Source organism: Anser cygnoides, chromosome 19, assembly GCF_040182565.1.
Source record: "Anser cygnoides isolate HZ-2024a breed goose chromosome 19, Taihu_goose_T2T_genome, whole genome shotgun sequence".
NCBI classification, from domain to species: Eukaryota; Metazoa; Chordata; class Aves; order Anseriformes; family Anatidae; genus Anser; species Anser cygnoides.
The window spans coordinates 2224622-2243068 of record NC_089891.1 but is presented as its reverse complement, the minus strand read 5'-3'; the positions used below and the strand labels follow the sequence as shown (position 1 = coordinate 2243068).

At 54.2% G+C, this 18447-nt stretch overlaps 1 protein-coding gene across 2 annotated transcripts in view; it reads right to left on the bottom strand.

The window, feature by feature from the left end:
* Positions 1-18447, bottom strand: part of NTN1 (netrin 1) — an 83548-nt gene that overhangs the window by 20091 nt on the left and 45010 nt on the right. Inside the window, exons 2-4 of one of the 2 annotated variants that reach the window (XM_048076005.2) lie at positions 17609-17797; positions 4035-4184; positions 1410-1463 (exon numbers count right to left, since the gene is read on the bottom strand). In XM_048076005.2, coding sequence (XP_047931962.1) covers positions 1410-1463; positions 4035-4184; positions 17609-17797 — 393 coding nt within the window. The remainder of the gene's footprint in view (positions 1-1409; positions 1464-4034; positions 4185-17608; positions 17798-18447) is intronic. The other variant, XM_048076006.2, reaches the window with a different exon arrangement.

Sequence of the window (18447 nt, the reverse complement as noted above, 5' to 3'; positions counted from 1 at the left end):
AAGCAGCAAAGGGGCTCATCACCAGACCCCCAGCTCGAAGCATGCTCCCTAGGCAGAGTTCTGGTGCGCGGCCTCATGCTCCGCTCAGCACTGCAGGTCGGTGGAGACACTTTAGGAAGCACACACAAAGCAAAAGGCACAAACTCAATGCCACGAGATATTTCTTGCTCATACCCGCCTAAGAGAAGATACTGTAATCGCTGCTATTGTGTTTACAGCCCCAGAGGTTGGCTTTAAGTCAGCAGTACAGAAAACCCCGGAGTTCCCCTTCCCTTGGCACTGGGGTCTGAAGACCTTGTCCCTCTGCTGCCTGGTTTCCCGTCCTGAGCATTGCTCCTGAGCACGCTGCCAGCACAGCTGGTGGGAAAAGCCCAGCCACAGGGCTTGGAGTTCAACTTCAGGTGACGTCCATCACTTTTAGTGCAAAAGCTTTAATTTATGAAGCCTCCTGCACTGGTGAGGCAAAAGTAAACAGCCTTTCCTTCCCTGCGTCCTTCGCCATCGTGGCACTGTCCAAATATCCCAGGAATCTGCAGGCTGCGGGACAGGAGGAGCTGCTGCGCTCCTCCTGTCATCGCCTGCTCAGGCAGGTCCATGGAGGGGACTGGGGACAGGAAAGTCCCTCGGTGACACAAGGAGGCAGGTGTCTGTCCCCCCGGGGTGTGTATCAGGAGGGGAGGGTGCTGGGAACCAGTGCTGTGGTGCTGGTGGAGATGGAGTGAATGAAATGATGGCACTGCACAGGGTGATTGTGGGGCAAGGACACGGGAGGAGAGATGGGAAGATGCGCACCGGGAGGTGCCAAAGCGTCCCCAGGATGCCCCTGTACTGACCACAGCCCTGTCCCACCCCGAGAACCTGCAATGCTGGTGGTGAGACACGGTGCCGCAACACATCAGCCACACCTGCCTCTCAGATTGCTTAGCGCAAGAAACACACAGATCTGGATAGAAAAAGGGAAGGCTCACATGCAACTGTAAGCAACACTTAGGTATTCTGTTATCTTTTTGTTCTCCGGTCCTCCTCCCCAAGAAGAACTCAGCTGAGATTTATATTGCCCTCTTTAGCGCTCTTGTACTTGTGCAGCCACTACGTACATCAGCCAGCGGTGCTCTCCAGTCCTTCCCTGGTTCCCATTAAGGGCCGGTCCCAAGCAGTAACCCCCATTTGCTCAGTGATTCTCCCCCCTCGGGAACACCTTTCTGCAACTTCCCCGTGCTCCCACTTGCTCCCAGAAGCTCCCATCTCGGGGTGCTGCACGCATGTTTTCAGAACTCAGATATTTGGGGCATTAAAGGTATCCACTTGTCCTAGTACAGGCAACAGAATTTATCCATTAATTTTATGCGTTTTCAAGACCTTTACCTTGGAAGCAGAGAGAAGAGGCTTTAGGAGAGGAGGCAACGTACCTGCAGGCTCCTCCGTGCTGCTGGCGGCGGTGGTGGGGGGAGCGGCGGGGATCTCTGTGCCCGGCGGGGAGGAGCAGGCGGGAGCGGAGAGGGGACAAAAGAAAGCAGCGTTAGTCCCGATCCCGAGGAGCTGAGCCCTGCCCAGCCCTGCCCAGCAGCGCGAGGTGCCCGCAGCCCCCGTGAGAGGCTGCAGGTAAAGCGTTGCATCCCCTCGCTGGGACGCTAGCCTCATCTCACACGTTCAGAGGAAATGCAAATGGATCTGGTGCCAGCGCGGTGCTCCCTGGTTTTGATTTGGGCTTTGTATGCATAGCTGAAACCACATAATGTTCTGGGTCTTCATGCCCAAGTCTGACTGTGTTTGTTGATGTTGAGGAGGCTGGGCTGCAGATGGAGCGCATTATATGGTCCCAGCTTTGGCAAGACAAGCTCTTTTCCCCAGCGCGCATACGCGGCTCTCATCAGTGACATCTTTTGCGCATTTAGGGCACAGCAATTCCCGAGCATCCCTGGGAATCCTGCTGGGGGAACACCCTGCTGTCCCGATCCCTTGTCTGGGTCTGAGAGTGGAATTTAGGCAGGAGGGACGCAAAGCTTGGACATTCGGGTCTGTCTGCATTGCAGCCCCATTGGCGTTAGACAGCTTTTGGGGTCGTTCACCCTCATGCAGCTCAGCGCAGGCACAAGCCCCTGTGGAACACGTGGCGCACACGTGGGTGGTGCACGAGCAGCCAGCACGGCCGTGCCGAGTGGGGACGACGGATGCTCGCCTTGCGTGGGCTGCAGAGCAGACAGACCCTGCCTGGCGCCTTGCTCATTCCCATGGCACGATTTTTGTGTGGATAGAAGTTTCTGGGACAGGGAAAATACAGTCAGTGGTAAATCAGAGAGTAAGTGTGCTCTTGCAGACAGGGTGGCCAGACCCTCGCTTGGTGCAGTGACCAGGAGAGATCGGGGTGGGTGGGGATGGAGAGCTGGTGCCCTGCACTGTGCATGTATAAAACCTGTGGAATACCCCCCCCCAAACAATAGATATGCTCACTGACTTTTTTCAGGGATGAAAATGTGCTGCTGTTTTGTTTTTTTATTATTATTATTATTATTTAATTTTTTAGCATAGGAGAATTGTGAGATGCTCATATACTCATTCTAATTGCTTTGGCCTCGTACAAGCTGATCAAACACCCAACAACTGCACAACGATTTTGCAGCCAGGCCAGAGCGTTGCTTGAAATGCATCTGGACCAAGCCTCGCAGCCCCCTGGGAGGATGCTCTGCAGTGTCACAGAAGCAAGCAGCTGTCACGGGGCCCGGAGGGTGGCAGGGTGGCAGGGCAGGGGCAGCCGTGAGCTCGCCGCTTCGGCAGCTGGCGCAAACACAGCCCGGCTGCGATCGTGTTGAAATTCTGCGTCTGTCTTCATTTAGTGCAGCAAATCCCAGGGGAGGTGATGCAAGGAACAACTTACCCTCTGATTTACCATGGCCCTGGGGAATGATGGATGATAAACCTTTGCGCATACTTGCTGCAAAGCATACCGGAGCCATGACTGTAGCATCTTGGGGAAACAAGCATCTGGTTTGAGCTCTTGCCGTCCCATTGCGACATGGGGAAGAATGAGCCTCAAGTGACCAAAAACCACCCTGGAATGTGTGTTTTCTTCCACAGGAGAAGGTGGAGAAAGGGTGCCTGCCCCGTAATTTGGAAAGGGCAGGCACTGGGAGTGGGCAGCAGACTGTGGGATCCGACAAAGACTTGATTCTTTCAACCTTCATCTTTCTTTTCCCATTTTCCCCCTATTTTTAGCAGCAGGGAGGCAGCCTCGAGGGGAACAGCCCTCCTCCCCAGCCTGCCCTGGGCACTGTCATTTCAGTGCCTGATGTTAGGGCAGGTGGGGAGGTCTCTGGCAAGGTGTGCGAGCACCAAATGATCCAACAACAGCAAACCCAGGAGGCACTGTAGAGAAGCACGGGGTGAAACCACACCTTGCCCAGGCATCGGTCAAAAGGGGATGAGTGGGGATGTGGCTCTTGGCAGAGCAAACGCTGCAGTGCCTTTGGGAGCCGTACCTGGAGCTTGCTGCTGTTAAGAGCAGAGGATGAGGGCACCCTTGGGAAGGCAAACCAAAAAGCAGACCCAAGGGACCATGTGGTGAGCCAGCCCGTGTTTCTGTGTGCATTGTGTGAGTTGATGGTCGCCTTTAGCAATCCAGGTGCTAAAATCCAGCAGCACAATCAGGCTGTGCTGCTCTGATGGCAGCTCCATCGCACCAGCAGCTCTTTTGATTTGAGCTCTGTGCCAGTGCAGCCTGGAGTTTGGAGAGAAAAATCTGCATGTAGCGACTTGCCTGAGCACCCAGACCCCATGCTGTACCCCGAGGCAGAATCACAGCTTGAGGAAATCGGGCTGTGGCTGCACTCACACAACACAACTCCCCGACACGGGAGGTTTGTTTTGGGCAATGTGCCCCATAGCAGGTGATGTGTGGGGGCACCGGCAGCTCCATCCCCCAGCCCCAGCCGTCAGCACGTATGCTGGGGGGTTAGTGGCTGCCTCGGCCGAGCTCACGCGTGTTGTGCTAAGGGTTAATCTCTAATCTACAGACAGCGAAAATGCGATCCACCTACTTATGCAGGGGGCAATGGGAGAGCGGCTTTGCTGGTAGCCCTTGGCGCATCGGTTGCACGTGATGCCGGTGACGCCGTCCTTACAGGGACATTGGCCCGTGGTTTGGTTACAGGTTTGGCCGGCGGCGCCCACGGGATGGCAATCGCACTCTGCGGGGGGAACACACAAGAGGAGGGTGAGGGTGCGAGGAGAGCGGAGGTGGGCAAGGTGGCGCGGCTCCACCAGCAACGTTTGGGCGTCCTGCGAGCGTCTCGTCCAGCCGGGGACCGCACCGACCTGAAACAGAGGTGGTGTTTGGCACAGGAGCAGCGGGGACCAGGGGGGACATCTCACATATGCTACGGGTGCTTTGTGCTCCGTGGAGCTGGGGAGCAGAACGGGGTGCCTGAGGTCCTGCTCTAGGACACCCACTGCACTGCTTGGGTGCTGAGATGGAAGAAGGGCTGCAAGGCTCAAATTGGAGCTGTGGGGCAGCATCGCTGGAGCAGACCCTAACCCTAACCCTAACCTCCCCGGCTCCCTGGAGCACCGCCAGGGTTGTAGGGAAGGGGCACAAAACCAAGGAGTGTTTCATCATCCCTTCAGCACACGAGTTCTCGGGTGGAAGTAATTGCTTTCAATGACTTTGGGAATTCATTTCACGTGCAATGTAAAAAAATAATAAAAAAAAACCACACACACAAAAAACTCCTTTCAGTGCTTTTGCTCGAGCCCTTCCCCACTGAGCAGCATCCCCGGCAGCTGGCACGGCGGGCGCAGGAAGGAAATGCCCTTGTGGGTGCAGGCAGCCTGAGGACCTGCTGTTCCCGGCCAGATGGATGGAGGCTTGACGGCAGAGCTGGGCAGATGTGAAGGGTTTGGCAGGGGATGTAAATACTGCACTTGAAATCATTCACCAGCTCATTTCCCACAGTGGGACTTACCGGCGCAGCTGTTGGTTAAAAAAAAAGCCAAAAAAAAAAAAAAAAAAAAGGAGAAAAAGCATCGGGGCTTGTTATCATCACTGCTCCAAAAGGATTATGGCCTCGCACATTTGTTAACAGCCCTGGTTTCTAAGAGCTGCGAGAGCCGTGCCAGACTGCGGTCTGCCCCTGCTGAGCCGTGGCAGGCAGAGGCAGGAAAGCTTCCTTCTCTCGTGCACATCCTCGGGACGGAGCCAGCCAAAGCCCTGCCCGGGGAGCACGGATCCTGCCCGCCTCGTGCCCCTCAGGGCGCTGCCTGCCAGAAAGGGGGCTTGGGGGAAAGACCTTGCCCCACTGCCCAGAGCCTGGACGGGGCTGCTCCGGGGGTCAGGAACCAGCCCGGGTGCCCCCAGAGGCTGGGCTTTGCTTTCAAACACCCCCAAAGCCCCCAGACTGAGGCTGTCACTCCCATAAGGGACACTGCAATGCTTCCTGCTTTGTTCTGCCACCTCCTGGCTCTGAGACACCCCAAATCCTCCTTGTTTGGGGACATCCCACATCCATTTGGGTTGGGTTTGCGGGTTCCCATGCCCCTCCCTCCCCCCCCCCAAGCTGGACCTTCCTCCACCCCAGCTCCAATTTGCCCCAGTTCGACCTCTGGGGTTTGGACGCTGCCTGGGGCTCTCTGCCCGGGATGTCCCCTTGTTCCTGCACAGGACAGAAAGAGACAAAGTCTTGCCAAAATATGATGATTTTTCAAGGAAAAAAAAAATAGCAAAGCATTTACTTCTTTTTCCCTTTCCCTACCACTTCTGACTTGGGGATTTTGGCTAGAAGTCCTGCTCTGCCCCCAGACCTCTGGGAACCAGCTGCTTGCAGACCTGCCTGGAGCAAAAAAAAACTTCATTTTCTATCAAATCCAGTTTTGATTGGAAATATTTTAACAGCTATGCTTTAAGGTTAAATCAGCAAGGCTGGTGATGAGCACAGAGACCTTTAGGTGGGGAACCTGCTCTCGGCAGCCACGTGGGATGGCTCCAGTACTTCCAGGGGAGACAGAATAAAAATACATCGAGGAAGTGCAAAAAGGAGCAGAGTGGAAAAGCGTGAAAGTGGAGCAGAGAGGCAGGAGTTAACACGAAAATAAGCAAATCAGGGAAGGGTTACACAAGAAGAGGCAAAGGGCAGGAGGAGCGGGAGGAACATGCCTCATGTTTCAGGCGTCCCCGCTGGGGCTGCGTGTGCTGCTTTCAGCAGCGCCTGCAAACCCCCATCCTGTGAGTAATCCTCCCCCGTGCGAGCGGATCCTGCGGGTTTCGGTGGGACCGCTTGGACGAGAGAGGGGAAAAAGGAAAAAAAGGGAAAACAATTTAAAAGGGAGTAAAAAGAAAAATGAAAAAAAAAAAGAAAAAGGAAAAGGGAAAGAAAGGTAAAGGGAAAATAAGAAAAAGAGAAAATAAGGAAAAAGAGATAAGAGAAAAAAGAAAAAAGGAAAAAAGAAAAGGAAGAAGGAAAAAAAGAGAAAAGGAAAAAAGACTGTGATGAGTAAGATTTGCAGAATGGGGTGTGTGGAGGACGGGCTGCAGAGCGTGGGGAGCTGCTTGGGTCCCTCAGACCCCGCGGCGATGCTGCTCCCCCTGGCCCCCAGCTCCTGGGGCTGCCGGCCCCCTGCGCCTGCCCGGGGCTCTGGGGTGGCCGTGACAGCCACGTGCGGTGACCAAGGGGACGAGGGTGGAGTGGAGGCCGCCTGCCTCTGCTGCTTCTCCCGGTCGAGGCGTGGATCAGCCCCGTTCATTGCCCTGGAGCAGGGAGGTGGGAAGGGGCCCAAGCAGCATCTCCAGATGTGCTTTCCCTGTCCCCCAGGAATGGAGCCAGTGCCAGCAATTACGAGCAATTAAAGGCAATTTGCAGTTCCCTGGTCAGTGCAAACACTGCAGCCAGCAGTTACAGGCTCTTCTCCTTCCCGGCGTGGCTGGGCCGCTGGCGGCTGACGCTGGCTTGGCCGGTGCAGCTCAGATTCCTCAGGGTCATAGCCCCAAAGTGAGGAAAGACTTCACGAGAATCACGAGGGGAGGTGATTAGGGCAAGCACCTTTCTGGCTTCCTCATCACCTTCCTGTTATCAGCGTTTTTGGGTCACTAAGCATGTTTTCATGCCTGGACTCCGCAGCATGCAGGTGTCCTCCATCACCCACCAAGATCAGCGGTCCCCAGCGCTGAGCGGAGCCAAGAGCAGGAGGCACAGGAGCAGGGACAACCTCACTAATCACTGCAGGAAGGTGCCTGGATATCATCAGGGATAGCAAGTGGGGCAACAGCTGGCTTCTGCCCTCCGAGATGGTGCCTTGCTTGGAGAATCCCCGCAGTGGAGGTGTGGAGCCGCTGGGAGGGGAGCGCTCTTGGTGGCTGAGCCCCAGATCCAGCAGCACGGACAAGGATGGTGACGGTCACGGTTTAGTTGCTCTTTCAGGAAGTCTTTGAGAAAAAGCTTTGGCAAGCATCCGTGGCAGAGCTGACCGGGAATTACCGGCGAGAAATGAAGTTCTTCTATGCTCAAGGCTGTGGCGCAGACAAGGAGCAGATGGTGAGGCTTAAAGGGGGAATGAGGGAGCAGTGGGGGTGCCTCTGCCCACAAAAACTGGTTTCTTTTATATGATAGCCCTGGCCTGGAAAGCAAGGAGCTAACTCCACCTCTATGTGACCATCTTCAGCTCGGCTAGCCCACAGGTGAGCAGACCACATAGGGCTTGTCTGAGACCTGCCCAAAGTGCCCTGACAGGTGTGGGGGCAGCGGATAAACCCCAGCGTGCGGAAGGATGCACAAGGGGAAGGAGCGCTGAAGGGTCGTGATCAGCTGTAACCACTCCAGGAACAGACCCAGGAGTCAATGAAACATCTGGCTGATTGCAACGGAGCTCGGAAGAGCAACAAGATAGCAGCTTGTGTTCTGAAAGGGGGAGAGAGCGACACTGAATATCATATCATGACACTACAGAAATCAATAGCAGGTCCTCAGCTGGGAGCCCACGGTGAAAGGCAGGGAGAAGCACCCATCGGAGGGCGACGGAGAAGATTAGCGAAGCCCTGCCAGGAGACGGTGGAGGGGTGCCAAGGAACGCGCCGCGCCGAGGAGGTCAGACAGGTGCTCCTCTCCTCTGCTCCTCCAGCCCCGGGAACAAAGGGACATTCAGCACACTCAAAAGGCAACCTTTTTCAGCGATAAAAGGAAATGCTTCTTTGCACTGCACGTAATTAACTCGTAGGACTCGTGCTACGAGACACCATGGCAAAGACCCAACAGGATTAGATGGGCCCGTGAATGAGAACATCTGTAGTTACATTAGCTGGGATTAATATATATACGGATATAAGCACTCCGAGCCAGTTACTAACTGCCTGCAGTTAGGAAGAGATTTCCCCTGGGGGCATGCTGTTGCAAAACTGCCTGTTGTAGAGGTTTGTATCTTTGTCTGAGGCTTCCAGGACAAGCCACTATTACTTGCACGAAGCTACAGAGACAGCCCATCATCTGTCAGAGCATGGGCAATGGTGCGACTTGGGCTAAGAAAATCGGCAGGCAAAACTTAGGACTGTGCATGAAAGGATGCAAACTGCCCTGGAAAAGTGTTTGGACTTGCTGGTATGTCTCCGGCCCACCAAAGGTGGGCATGTAGCATGACAAAAATGCAAATATTTTTCCACCCCTGAATTTTGGTCAGAGGCATTCCCAGGTGCTAATCTTCCCCCACACACGTGCATCGAAAGGTAAACAGAGGCACAAATCTCCGGGCTTAGCTCTCCTCAGGTGTGACCATTTGTGAGAAGGTACCTGAAAGGACCCGCATTTTTGGAGAATTAGCATCTTCCTGTTTTTGAAGAAGCCCTGGCCTTGGGAGCTTTTCAGAATGATGAAAAGCCCATTTGACCGAAGAACAGAGAAAGGCGTAATTTCGGGGATTGTCCAGATCTCCCCTCGTCACGCTGTATCAGCAATGATAACATACCTCGCAGGGTTTCCAGATTTCAAAGCCCCAAATGTGGCTGCTTTGCACTGCGCCGTGCAACGAGCAGTAAAACAGCAAATGAATTAACTGGAAAAACCCTCCTTCCTCGTACTAGCCATCGGCTGGGGCTCCGGTTCACAGAACGAGCCTTCTTCAGGAAATCACGCTCAGGTTTAAGTATGAATCGAAGCCCCGTGTAGCCAATGTGCCTCAGGTACACGTTTATATTTAAACATGCTTTTAAGCGCTTTTCCAGAATCGTGGCCAAAATTGCCTCCCTTTGGTTGCTTTCTGTCTTCCCTCCAAAGACTCTGACTAGAATAAAAAAAAATGTGGCTAGAGAAATTTTCTGCTGGAAAAAAAATAAAGCACCGAAGTGAAGCTTCACGTGTGGATGCTTTGACTCCAACAATATTTTAAACAGCAAAACAGCAACTTATATTTGCCTGTTGCTTCAAGAACACAGCCTGTGCCCTCCTGACGCAGTAAATGTATTTCTCTTCGCCTGCTGTTTTAGCATTTAGAGGTAGGGCTTGGACAGCGCTGCGCTGCGCAAGCTGTTGTGCAGCCACACACTTGCTTTTTCCTGCTCCTGCACCTTTGGCAGCCCGGGTGCTGTGATCCCGATTCCAGCAGAAATCCTGCGGGCGGTCCGGCTGCACCTCCACCAGGGATGGCATGGCCAGCAAGTCCCACAGATTTATGCCATGGGCACGAAAAATCTGTGGCATCTAATGTGTCCGCACCCAGCCCGACCTCGTCCCTCTCCAGGAAGTTTGCTAACAAGAAGCAGAGGTTGAAACATGCCTGTGTTAATTCTGAACCCTAATGATGGCTCTAAATATTAACTGTTAACTGCTTTGCAATGAGATCATTGGCTTGCCTGTGGTATTGTGAACTGGATTTAGCTCTCCAAAGGATCATGTTCATGCAGCGTGTCCCTCAGCACATTCTCTAGGAGATTTAAAGGTTTTCTTGCCAGCAGAAAATGAATTCCCCCTTTTATCAGGCAAAGACAAATAATCTCTTGGCATTTCACAGCGTCCGTCCTCCTGCGCCGCTTCTCAGGGCTCTCCCATTTCCTCCTCCTGAGCTGGCACTCAGGGAAGCCAAGGGTACCGGCACCCTGCAGTTGGGGCCAAATTTCACAGATTAGACCTGGTCTTTGTCCCCTCTGCACCAAGGAATGGATGGGGCCCCCAGTGCCTCTGCTGAGTGAGAGTCGCCACTAATCCGGAGTGGGGGGCTCTGAATGGCAGCAATAAATCCACTTTTTGGGCAGTCGTTAGTGATACAGACAGCGATTATCACAGCGCTTTCCAAAATGCTGGAAAATCCTCGTTAAGACCTGCTAGAGATTCCCTCTCGTCTCTGAGCTCCACCGTTTAGGTGTGTCTTGCGTCTTGAAGTGATCGCAGAGGAGCTCTTGGGGACACTGAGACCTCCAGGGACCAAGCATCGCTGCCTCCTTCTCCTGGCTTTGCTGACAGAGCCTGTTTTTTTTTTTGTTTTTTTTTGTTTTTTTTTTCTTTTTTTTTTGCGTGCAGGTGTGGGCAGGCAGAGAGCAGCTGAGCAGGCACAAAGACGTGTCCTTGCGACTCTAAAGCAACATAAGGCTCAACCTGCTCTGAGGGGAGAAATTGCTTCTTGCACAGTTCCTGGGCTGCTTGCAGAAAAAAAAGAGCAGATTGGAAAATACTTTCATTGAGGGGGGAAAACAATTCAAACATTTTCTCCTCCTGATGCGTTTTTAGGCTGGCTCCTGAGGAAATGAGGTTCCTGCGGGTGTATTCTCCCACTAATAATATTTCAATCAAATCTGGCAGCACAGCCAGTCTCGGGGCTGATGAGCTTGCCACAAGCCTGACGAAACGAGGCAGGAGGGAGTGGGGAGCCCTGCGAGCAGCTCCGCACAGGGGGGACCTGGACAGACACTGAACCCCCCCGGGGGGGAGCGAAGGATTGCAATGAGAGCTCCTGGGGAGCAGCTGGCTTGTAATACCCTGAGAGGTGCAGGTTTAACTGGGCAATATCTGCCTTCTTCTAATGGGGAAAAGGCTTCTAGCTTTAGTATGGTTCAAGTCGGAACAGGGCATGCTAAGGGAGCTGGGCTGAGCTTTCTTTTGACATTGGTCTGGAGGATTTTGCACTCTCTAGCAATGATCTGAAGCAGGAAATCAATTCAGATATTTGAAAATATTTATGGGGAAGGCAAATTATTGCTTTTCTTTCCTCTGTCTCAGAGATATGCAAAGGTCTAGCTGCGCAAATGAATTTAGCAACTTCAGCTCTTCTAGTCCTCCAGGTCTCTTGCAGTGACCTGGGACCCAGCCCCAAGCTCTGAGTCCTCCAAAGACTGGGGCAGGGAGGTCTCTGGGCTGCCCTGGGGGGCTCAAGGTGGATTTGGAGGACTTGAGGCTGCTCTGGGGGCCCATGGCCAAACTCCCCAAGCTCCCAGCACCAGCGGAGCATCCTGCGCCACCTCTGCCAGCCCAGCCAGTGCCAGTATCTTCTGCTGTGGCTTTTGCTCCTTCTAGGGGCTCTTTGCTGGCTCTTCCAGCTCACCCGCTGAGGGGGGTTCCAGGCACCTCCCTGGTGCGTGCAGCAGGGGCTGGGGTGGGAGCAGTACGCGCAGCTCTCAGCTCCCCTGCAGCCCGAAGACAGCCACAGCACAAGGGAACTTTTGGCACGGAGGTGCTTTTGCTCTGCTGTTGTCACCAGGCATGGACAAACCCCTGTCTTTCTTCTTTTCATCTCTCTTTTTTTGCTTGCTAAGTTCCTAGGACAATCTCTGGAGGCCACAGAAGAGCAGAGCCCTGTCTTGCCCCCAGCCCCTGGCGAGGGGTCCCCATGGACGCCCCTGCACTCATTGCTCCCAACATCTGCATTTCAGTCCCTGACCACTCAAAACACATTCTGCTGAAAGCAAATGTCTGTCTAGATGCTGCTGTAATTCAGGAGGTTGTCCCAGCTGAAGAAAGTCAGCGGTGAAGTTGCTGGAAAGAGCCAAGAGCAGGATTTTATCCCTGTCCCAGTTAATTTGCAGGGAAATGTAGAACGAGCCCCGGTACTGGCAATCTCGCCAGTGGCTGCACACCTGGCACGGGAACGGGACCTTTGTGGTCCCCAGAGGTGCACCCCAGTGCACGGCTCCATCCTTGTGGTGGTGGAGCTGCCCTGTGCTGGGGAAGGGGCTGCGTGCATTCCTCCTGATGCCCACATATGTTGGAGTTTAGAAGGTCCTTGAGTAGAGGGAGAGCAGGGCTGAAGGTGACTGGCTGGAGCCCGCCTGGCTTGGAACAACTCGGAGGCGTCCCCATCGCTGCCCGGAGCTGCAGGAACAGTCACTGCTGCCCCACGGCAAGTGCTGCTCCCTTGGAAGTGGCTGCTTAATTTGGCGTAGCTGCTTGCACGTCGTTACAATCCTGCGGGTTTAATAGCCGGCACGGCCAGGAAGAGGTGTGGCGTTGGGCATCAACTTCTATAAAAAAGAGATCCCCTCCTTTTCCATGTTTTCACTCTACTGTCTCAAAGTAATTTCAGAGTTTCTGTAATAACCACGTCCCTTCTGCAGTCTGGGACCAACTGAAGTGGGTGAATGGTCCCCACGTGCCGTGGCAGGGGTGGCACTTGAGGGCGGTGACACTCAGGGCTCCTGCGGTGCTCCGGGACACCTCCACACTAGTGCCTGAGACGGCTTAAACAGCATTTTTGTACACTTCCTCCGAGTGGTTTGTGTCTGCCTGGGGCTGCTGATGACAAGTCGTAGATGCAGGAAGCACAAACCAGAGCTCAGCACTTGGAATAGGATCAATATAAGGAACCACGGGGCCTCTGGGAAGAGGGCGTCAGGCAGAGCCGCTAAGGAGCGCTGTATAGGATCACAGCTAGAAGGCTGCTCATTCAGCCTGAGCAGAGCTTGCTTCACAGAGGAATTAAAGGCTGTGTTTGGCAGATCAATGCCGTGGAAGCTGCAGCTTTCTCCAGGGATGTGATTTCTCAGAGGTGACCAAGCCCTGGTGCAAGAACTTGATGCAAGCCCTGCCGGCACCAGGCACATCTCCCATTTCCCTGGTGGCTCCAGCTGGTCTTCAGGGAAGAAAATAACGAGAAGAGGAAGGGAAGAAAGCTGGAAAACTGAAGACAACTCCCTGGGGGGGGTGGGGTCACAGAAAGTCTCACTTTGGGCTTGGGCCTGGGCCTAGGAAACCATGAATGAGGTGGGATCAGTGAGAGGCTGCCTGTGGGGCAGGAAGCACCTCTCGTAGGATGCACCCCCTGTCCTGAGGTGGACACCAAGGACGTGATAGGGGAGCCTGTGGGACCTGTCCAGCAGAGGGGACTCGCTGTGGATGAGGAAGGGCTGGGGACAGGAGCCCTGCCAGGAGCTCCCACCGATGGCCTCGGGCATCCCATTGCCTCTGGGAGGTGGCAGCTGCGAGGTGTCCAACCCCAGCCCTGCAGGTTGGCCGCCGTGGTGGCAGGGGACATCTCCAAGGCCAGAGGGTCCTCTTGGCAACCAAAGCCTGCAGAGATGCACCACAGGCACGGCACTGCAAGGAAGGGAAGCCCGGGCTATTCCTCCTGACCTGCAGTGGGCCACAGCCACGGGGACACCAGCGTGGCGCTGGCAGCGAGCCCGTCCTCAGCCCCTGCCCTCCCCTGGGCTTTACCCCGGCTGCCTCCCGCATCCCAGCATCTCGCTGGGGCTCGGCAGGAGGCTCATCTCCCCCGGCTTCGGCCACGCAGAGATGAGCTCCGTGCTCTAAGCTGGTCACGCAGCTCCCTCTATAGTCAGTGGAGAGAGACGGGGGACCCGTCCCTCTGTCCCTGTCACCAGGGGGGCTCTGCTCTCCCCTCCCGTGGCACAGGAGCCGGGGGGGGGGGGGTTCTGCTGGGCCAGAACCCCCCGCATGCCTGCGGCCGGCCGGGCACACAACCTGCACCTGCACACCTAGGGCCAGAGGCTGAGCCCATGGGAGAAGCGATCGCTGCCTCTCCGCTCGCCCCCAAACCACCTCCAAAAAGCAAACCCCAAATCCTCGAGCAGCAGGCTGGGGGCACGCACCCACAGATGCCAAGGCAGATGGACGGCGCTGGCACGCCGATGGCAGGAGGGCTACAGGTGCCAAAGCCGGCCCCTCCACCTAGCTGTGCTCTGGCAGCCTCAGCACGATGCTCGTAATGCCCCTCGTTTGTCATCTTTTACTCAAAAAGCGTGTAAATCCCTTCCCCAGGGCGCGGGGCTGTTTTATGGCTAGGCTATAAAACCCTGAGGAATTTCTCTTCTGATAGAGTGACATTAATGCCAATAAACTGGCTAATATCAGGAGTGAATTTAATGACCAGAGCTAACACCGGGACACTGATTTGCAGCAGCCCATGATGGAGAGGAGCGGGCGGAGGCTTGCAGGGGCCAGATGTGGGGTTTTGCTTGCGGCATCGTTTGGAGCAGAGGAAAGCACAAGAAACGGGAAGCGCAGGTTGGGCGCTCTGGGAGCTGTTCACACTCTTGCAAAAATCATCGAGAAAGGAAGGAAAATTCGCACTTGTTCAGAGCTTTGAAAAGATGAATATTTGAGATTTCTTACATGTGGGTTTTTGTTGTTAAAAGGGCAGTGTGGCAGGGTTTTGCTTCGTGCACTATCCCTGCTCCAGCTGTCATCGACTCCTTCCCATGTGGTTTGCAGGCTTCATGCCATGATCTGCCTGTTGCATGGCTCTGGGACATGGCATCTCTGATCACCGCAACTTGGTTTTCTTTTTTTTTTTTTTCCCCAGAAAGTAACTGGAAGCTAGCACGCAGGCGAGAAACGTAGCATAGCTGCACAACTCTGCGGTTAGCTACTGTTGGGTTAGAAATCATCCCTAGAGGCAAACTCTTATGCTTTTACCTGTGCTGGTAGGACAGCTTCAGATCTTTAAAATATCTTTTACACAAGTGAGGACAAAGGTGTTACATGTTTGGGTGTTGGAAAAGCTGCCAGCACTCAGCCTGGGTGCTGCCCAGCTTTGCTTTCTGCTCACATTTCATTTCATTGCCATGTCCTGCAAGATGTGCAAAAAGCGGTGGCATTTTCTTTTTATCCAAGTTTAAAAAGAAACAAAAACAAAACAAAACAGACATCATGCAAACATTTCTGCAACATGATATTTTTGCATAAATCCCTCACCGGAACCAGGTACTGCAAACACCATTTAAAATAACACAACTTTTCCTCTACGGTTTCCTGACGTGTGACATGAGATGTGTTATGGATGGAGATATAGAACCTAGCGCAAAGGATGGGGTGAGAGATGAGACGCACAGGGGAGAGGAAGGTGGGCTGGATGTGTCTGTTAGGCTGAATGAATGAGGCTGAATTAACACAAACCGTCTCCAGCAGCTCGTTCATGGAACATTTGCTGGGAGTTTGCCCGAGCTCACGCACACTCGCAGGGTGGTTAAACGTGCTGCATGCTCCCCCGGCGGGTCCCTGCCCGTTATATGCACTGCTTTAAATGTGTTACACGTGAAACATGAACGGAGCGATGCGATGGTTGAAAGAATCAAGTCTTATGGAGAAAACATGATGTGCTGCGTGAGATGCAGCGGCAGGCAGGGAGATGGCAGATGCTGCAGGACAGTTAATTCCTTAATTCTAAACACATTGGGTCAAGAGGAGGCTCTGGGAGAGCTTTGCCCATCGGCAGATGGCTTGGTGAGATGATAAATTAATATTGTTATTGATGGAGAAATGGCTGAAGTTGTTAGATGGCATTTTTGTTTTGTTTGTTTGTTTTAAATGCTCATTTTTACCAATTATTTCAGAACATTCCCTGAATCGGGGACACAAAACAGGGGGAACATAAAACACACTGTGCCATAAACAGGGCTCAGGAAAAGCCGGTGTTCAAAGGAATGCCTTTGCTGTAGGAAACTTCATTTCGCCTGCTTTTGTATAGGACGGTGGATTATGCCAACAATAAACCATTCCAACTGCTGTGAAATCGTGCTAATAGCCTGCGAGTCGGGGAGCTGCTCATGCACCAGCATATTTATTACAAACCTTTGTATCTGGTAGCTCCAATAGCCACATTTTTGTTATAACCTGTGGGGGGTTTGGAGAAGCATTTAAATGTGGCGATCTCAAGTTTCAAGAGCAGGAGCAGTTGAGAAGGCAGGGGAAGGGGAGAAGAACAATTGCAGAGGGTGTTCGAGGAGCAGATGAGCCTGCGTCTGGGAAGCGTGGGCTTAAAGCAATGCAAAGCGCCCGGCGGAGGCTGGTGGGGCTCTGCCTGGCTGCCTGGGGAAACTGAGGCAGGTGCGGGGTGATGTGGGCTGGAGGATGGGAAATGCCAGAGCGAGGAAAGCCCTGGGAGACACGGGTGAGGGATAGGGACGTGGACACCACTGTGGGGCTGCCTTGTGATGGGATACATGGGGAAGTCAGGGATGGGGATGGAAAGGGGGACCCCCCGCGTCCCTGGGGTGGAGGGAGCTGGGGTGAGCTGGGACAAATGGAGCCCAAAGGGTGCTCTTCTTGCAGCATGGTGCATGAACAGAGAGGGGCTGCACCCCAAAAGCGGGCTCAGGGTGAGTGTGGGACATTGGAGCCCAGCACCCTAAAGTCCCCCCAGTGCAATCCTTAGTGGCCATATAATGGGGCAGCTCAGAAATCCGTCATTGAAAAAGTTTTTACAAGGTGAAAAAAAAAGAGGGGAGGGCTGTCTGAGGAACTGATTGCTTTTTCTGCTTTGGCAAAGTGTGTCTGTTTTCAGTGGAAAAAAAAAATGAAGAAGCATTTTCATTAAAAAACTGAAAATGCTGAAGACCTGGAGCTTTCCAGCCAAAAATACCCAGCAAGGCCAAAAAGCTTTCAATTTCTTGTTGATATTAGTGCTTTGAGAGAAAAGAGGTGAAGCTTTCTGCAGAAAAGCCTAGCATCTCCTGCCCTCGGTTTGCAAGTGCCACAGGTTTGGGATTTATGCCTCATCCAGCTGAGGGTTAAAAAAGTGTGCTTGCAGGACTTGATCCTATGCAAAGCAACAGAGCTTGGTAATGTGGGGGCTGCCAGGGGCACCCACCTGTGCCAGAGGGCCACCCCATGCCTTCTGGGGATGGCTGGCCTCAGGTGTGCTGGGAATCCCCCTAAAATACACCCTGCAGAGGCTGGGGGGCTACTCGCCCCTGCCAAAGAGGAGACCTCAGAAAACCCTGTCTGCTGAGCGAAAAAATAAAATTGTTTCCCGTTTTACTGCTCTGGCCTCATCCGGAGGAGGGGAGCGGCTGGTGCATGGGTTTGGTGTTGCCCTGGCTCCTGGGGGTTCGGGGGAGATGAGCGCTGGCTTGCAGACCCCCCTGTCTGCCCCACACCTGGGGCTTTGCACGAGTCTGCCCTGATGCATGGGAGTGAGAAAACAGCCCTTGTAACCTGGAAACATCTCAAAACTCATCCTCAGCAAGGAGGACCTTTTATATCTTGGAGGCTTTATCCTCACTGGGAGGCTGGGGAGACTGGGGTGGTGAGGGGAGGGGAGAGGAGGATGTAGGAAAATTCATTTTGGTGGCTTGGCTGGGAGAGGAGCAGGAGGAGGTGGGCATAGCAGGAACGGTGAAAGCAGAAGAGGCAGGCGGAGAAGGGGCCGTGCTGTCCCACCCGTCCCACCCCCCCAAAAAAAAAAGTACCTTTGCAGGCCTTGCGGTGGGAGATGGGCTTGCTGAGGTCGCGGTAGAAGCCCTCCTTGCAGTAGTGGCAGTGCCGGCCGGCCGTGTTGTGCCGGCAGTTGAGGCAGACGCCGCCGCTCTTGCGCCCCGACAGCTTGTACAGCTCCATGTTGAAGCGGCAGCGCCGCGCGTGCAGGTTGCAGTTGCAAGCTGCAGAGGGCACAGAGTGCAGCCCGTCAGCACCCCAGGACCCCCAAACACAGAGGGTCCCCCGGGGGTGCCCGCCCCAATACCAGCCCACGCCTCTCCCCGACCGCCACTTTTTGGTGAACCCGGCTTTTTGGAGGGGAAGCTGAGGTCAGCGAGACTTCGTGCTTCACCACCGAAACTTACAATGTACCTTCTGCCTCTCCCTGCTCCTCATGTGAATTAAAAGCCGGGCACGGACAGGGAGCTGGCACGCGTGGCTGGGACACGGCCACGCACAGCTTTGCTGCCGGAGCTTTGCCCCTTGTGAGCCCTGCTCTGCTCCCTCCCTTCGGCTCCTGGCACCGCAGGGCCTTGAGCCATGCAGGGCACAGCCCCCTTTCTTCTCCCCAGCACCCCCTGATCCCAGTCCCTCTGCCCCAGGGGGTTCCAGCAGCCCCATCCCACCCTTCCCAGTGTTCTCATTCACATCCATCCCGACATGCGTGTTTGAGCTCTACGCAACATTTCAAAGTCTTCCTCATTATCTTATTCCCTGGCTCTCCTTGCCATGTTTGTACGTGGAGCACAAGGCTCTGTGGTGTGTGTGCAGCCTAAAACATGTCTGCAAGACCTCACCTGCATGCCTCCCATCCCATCCCATCCCATCCCAT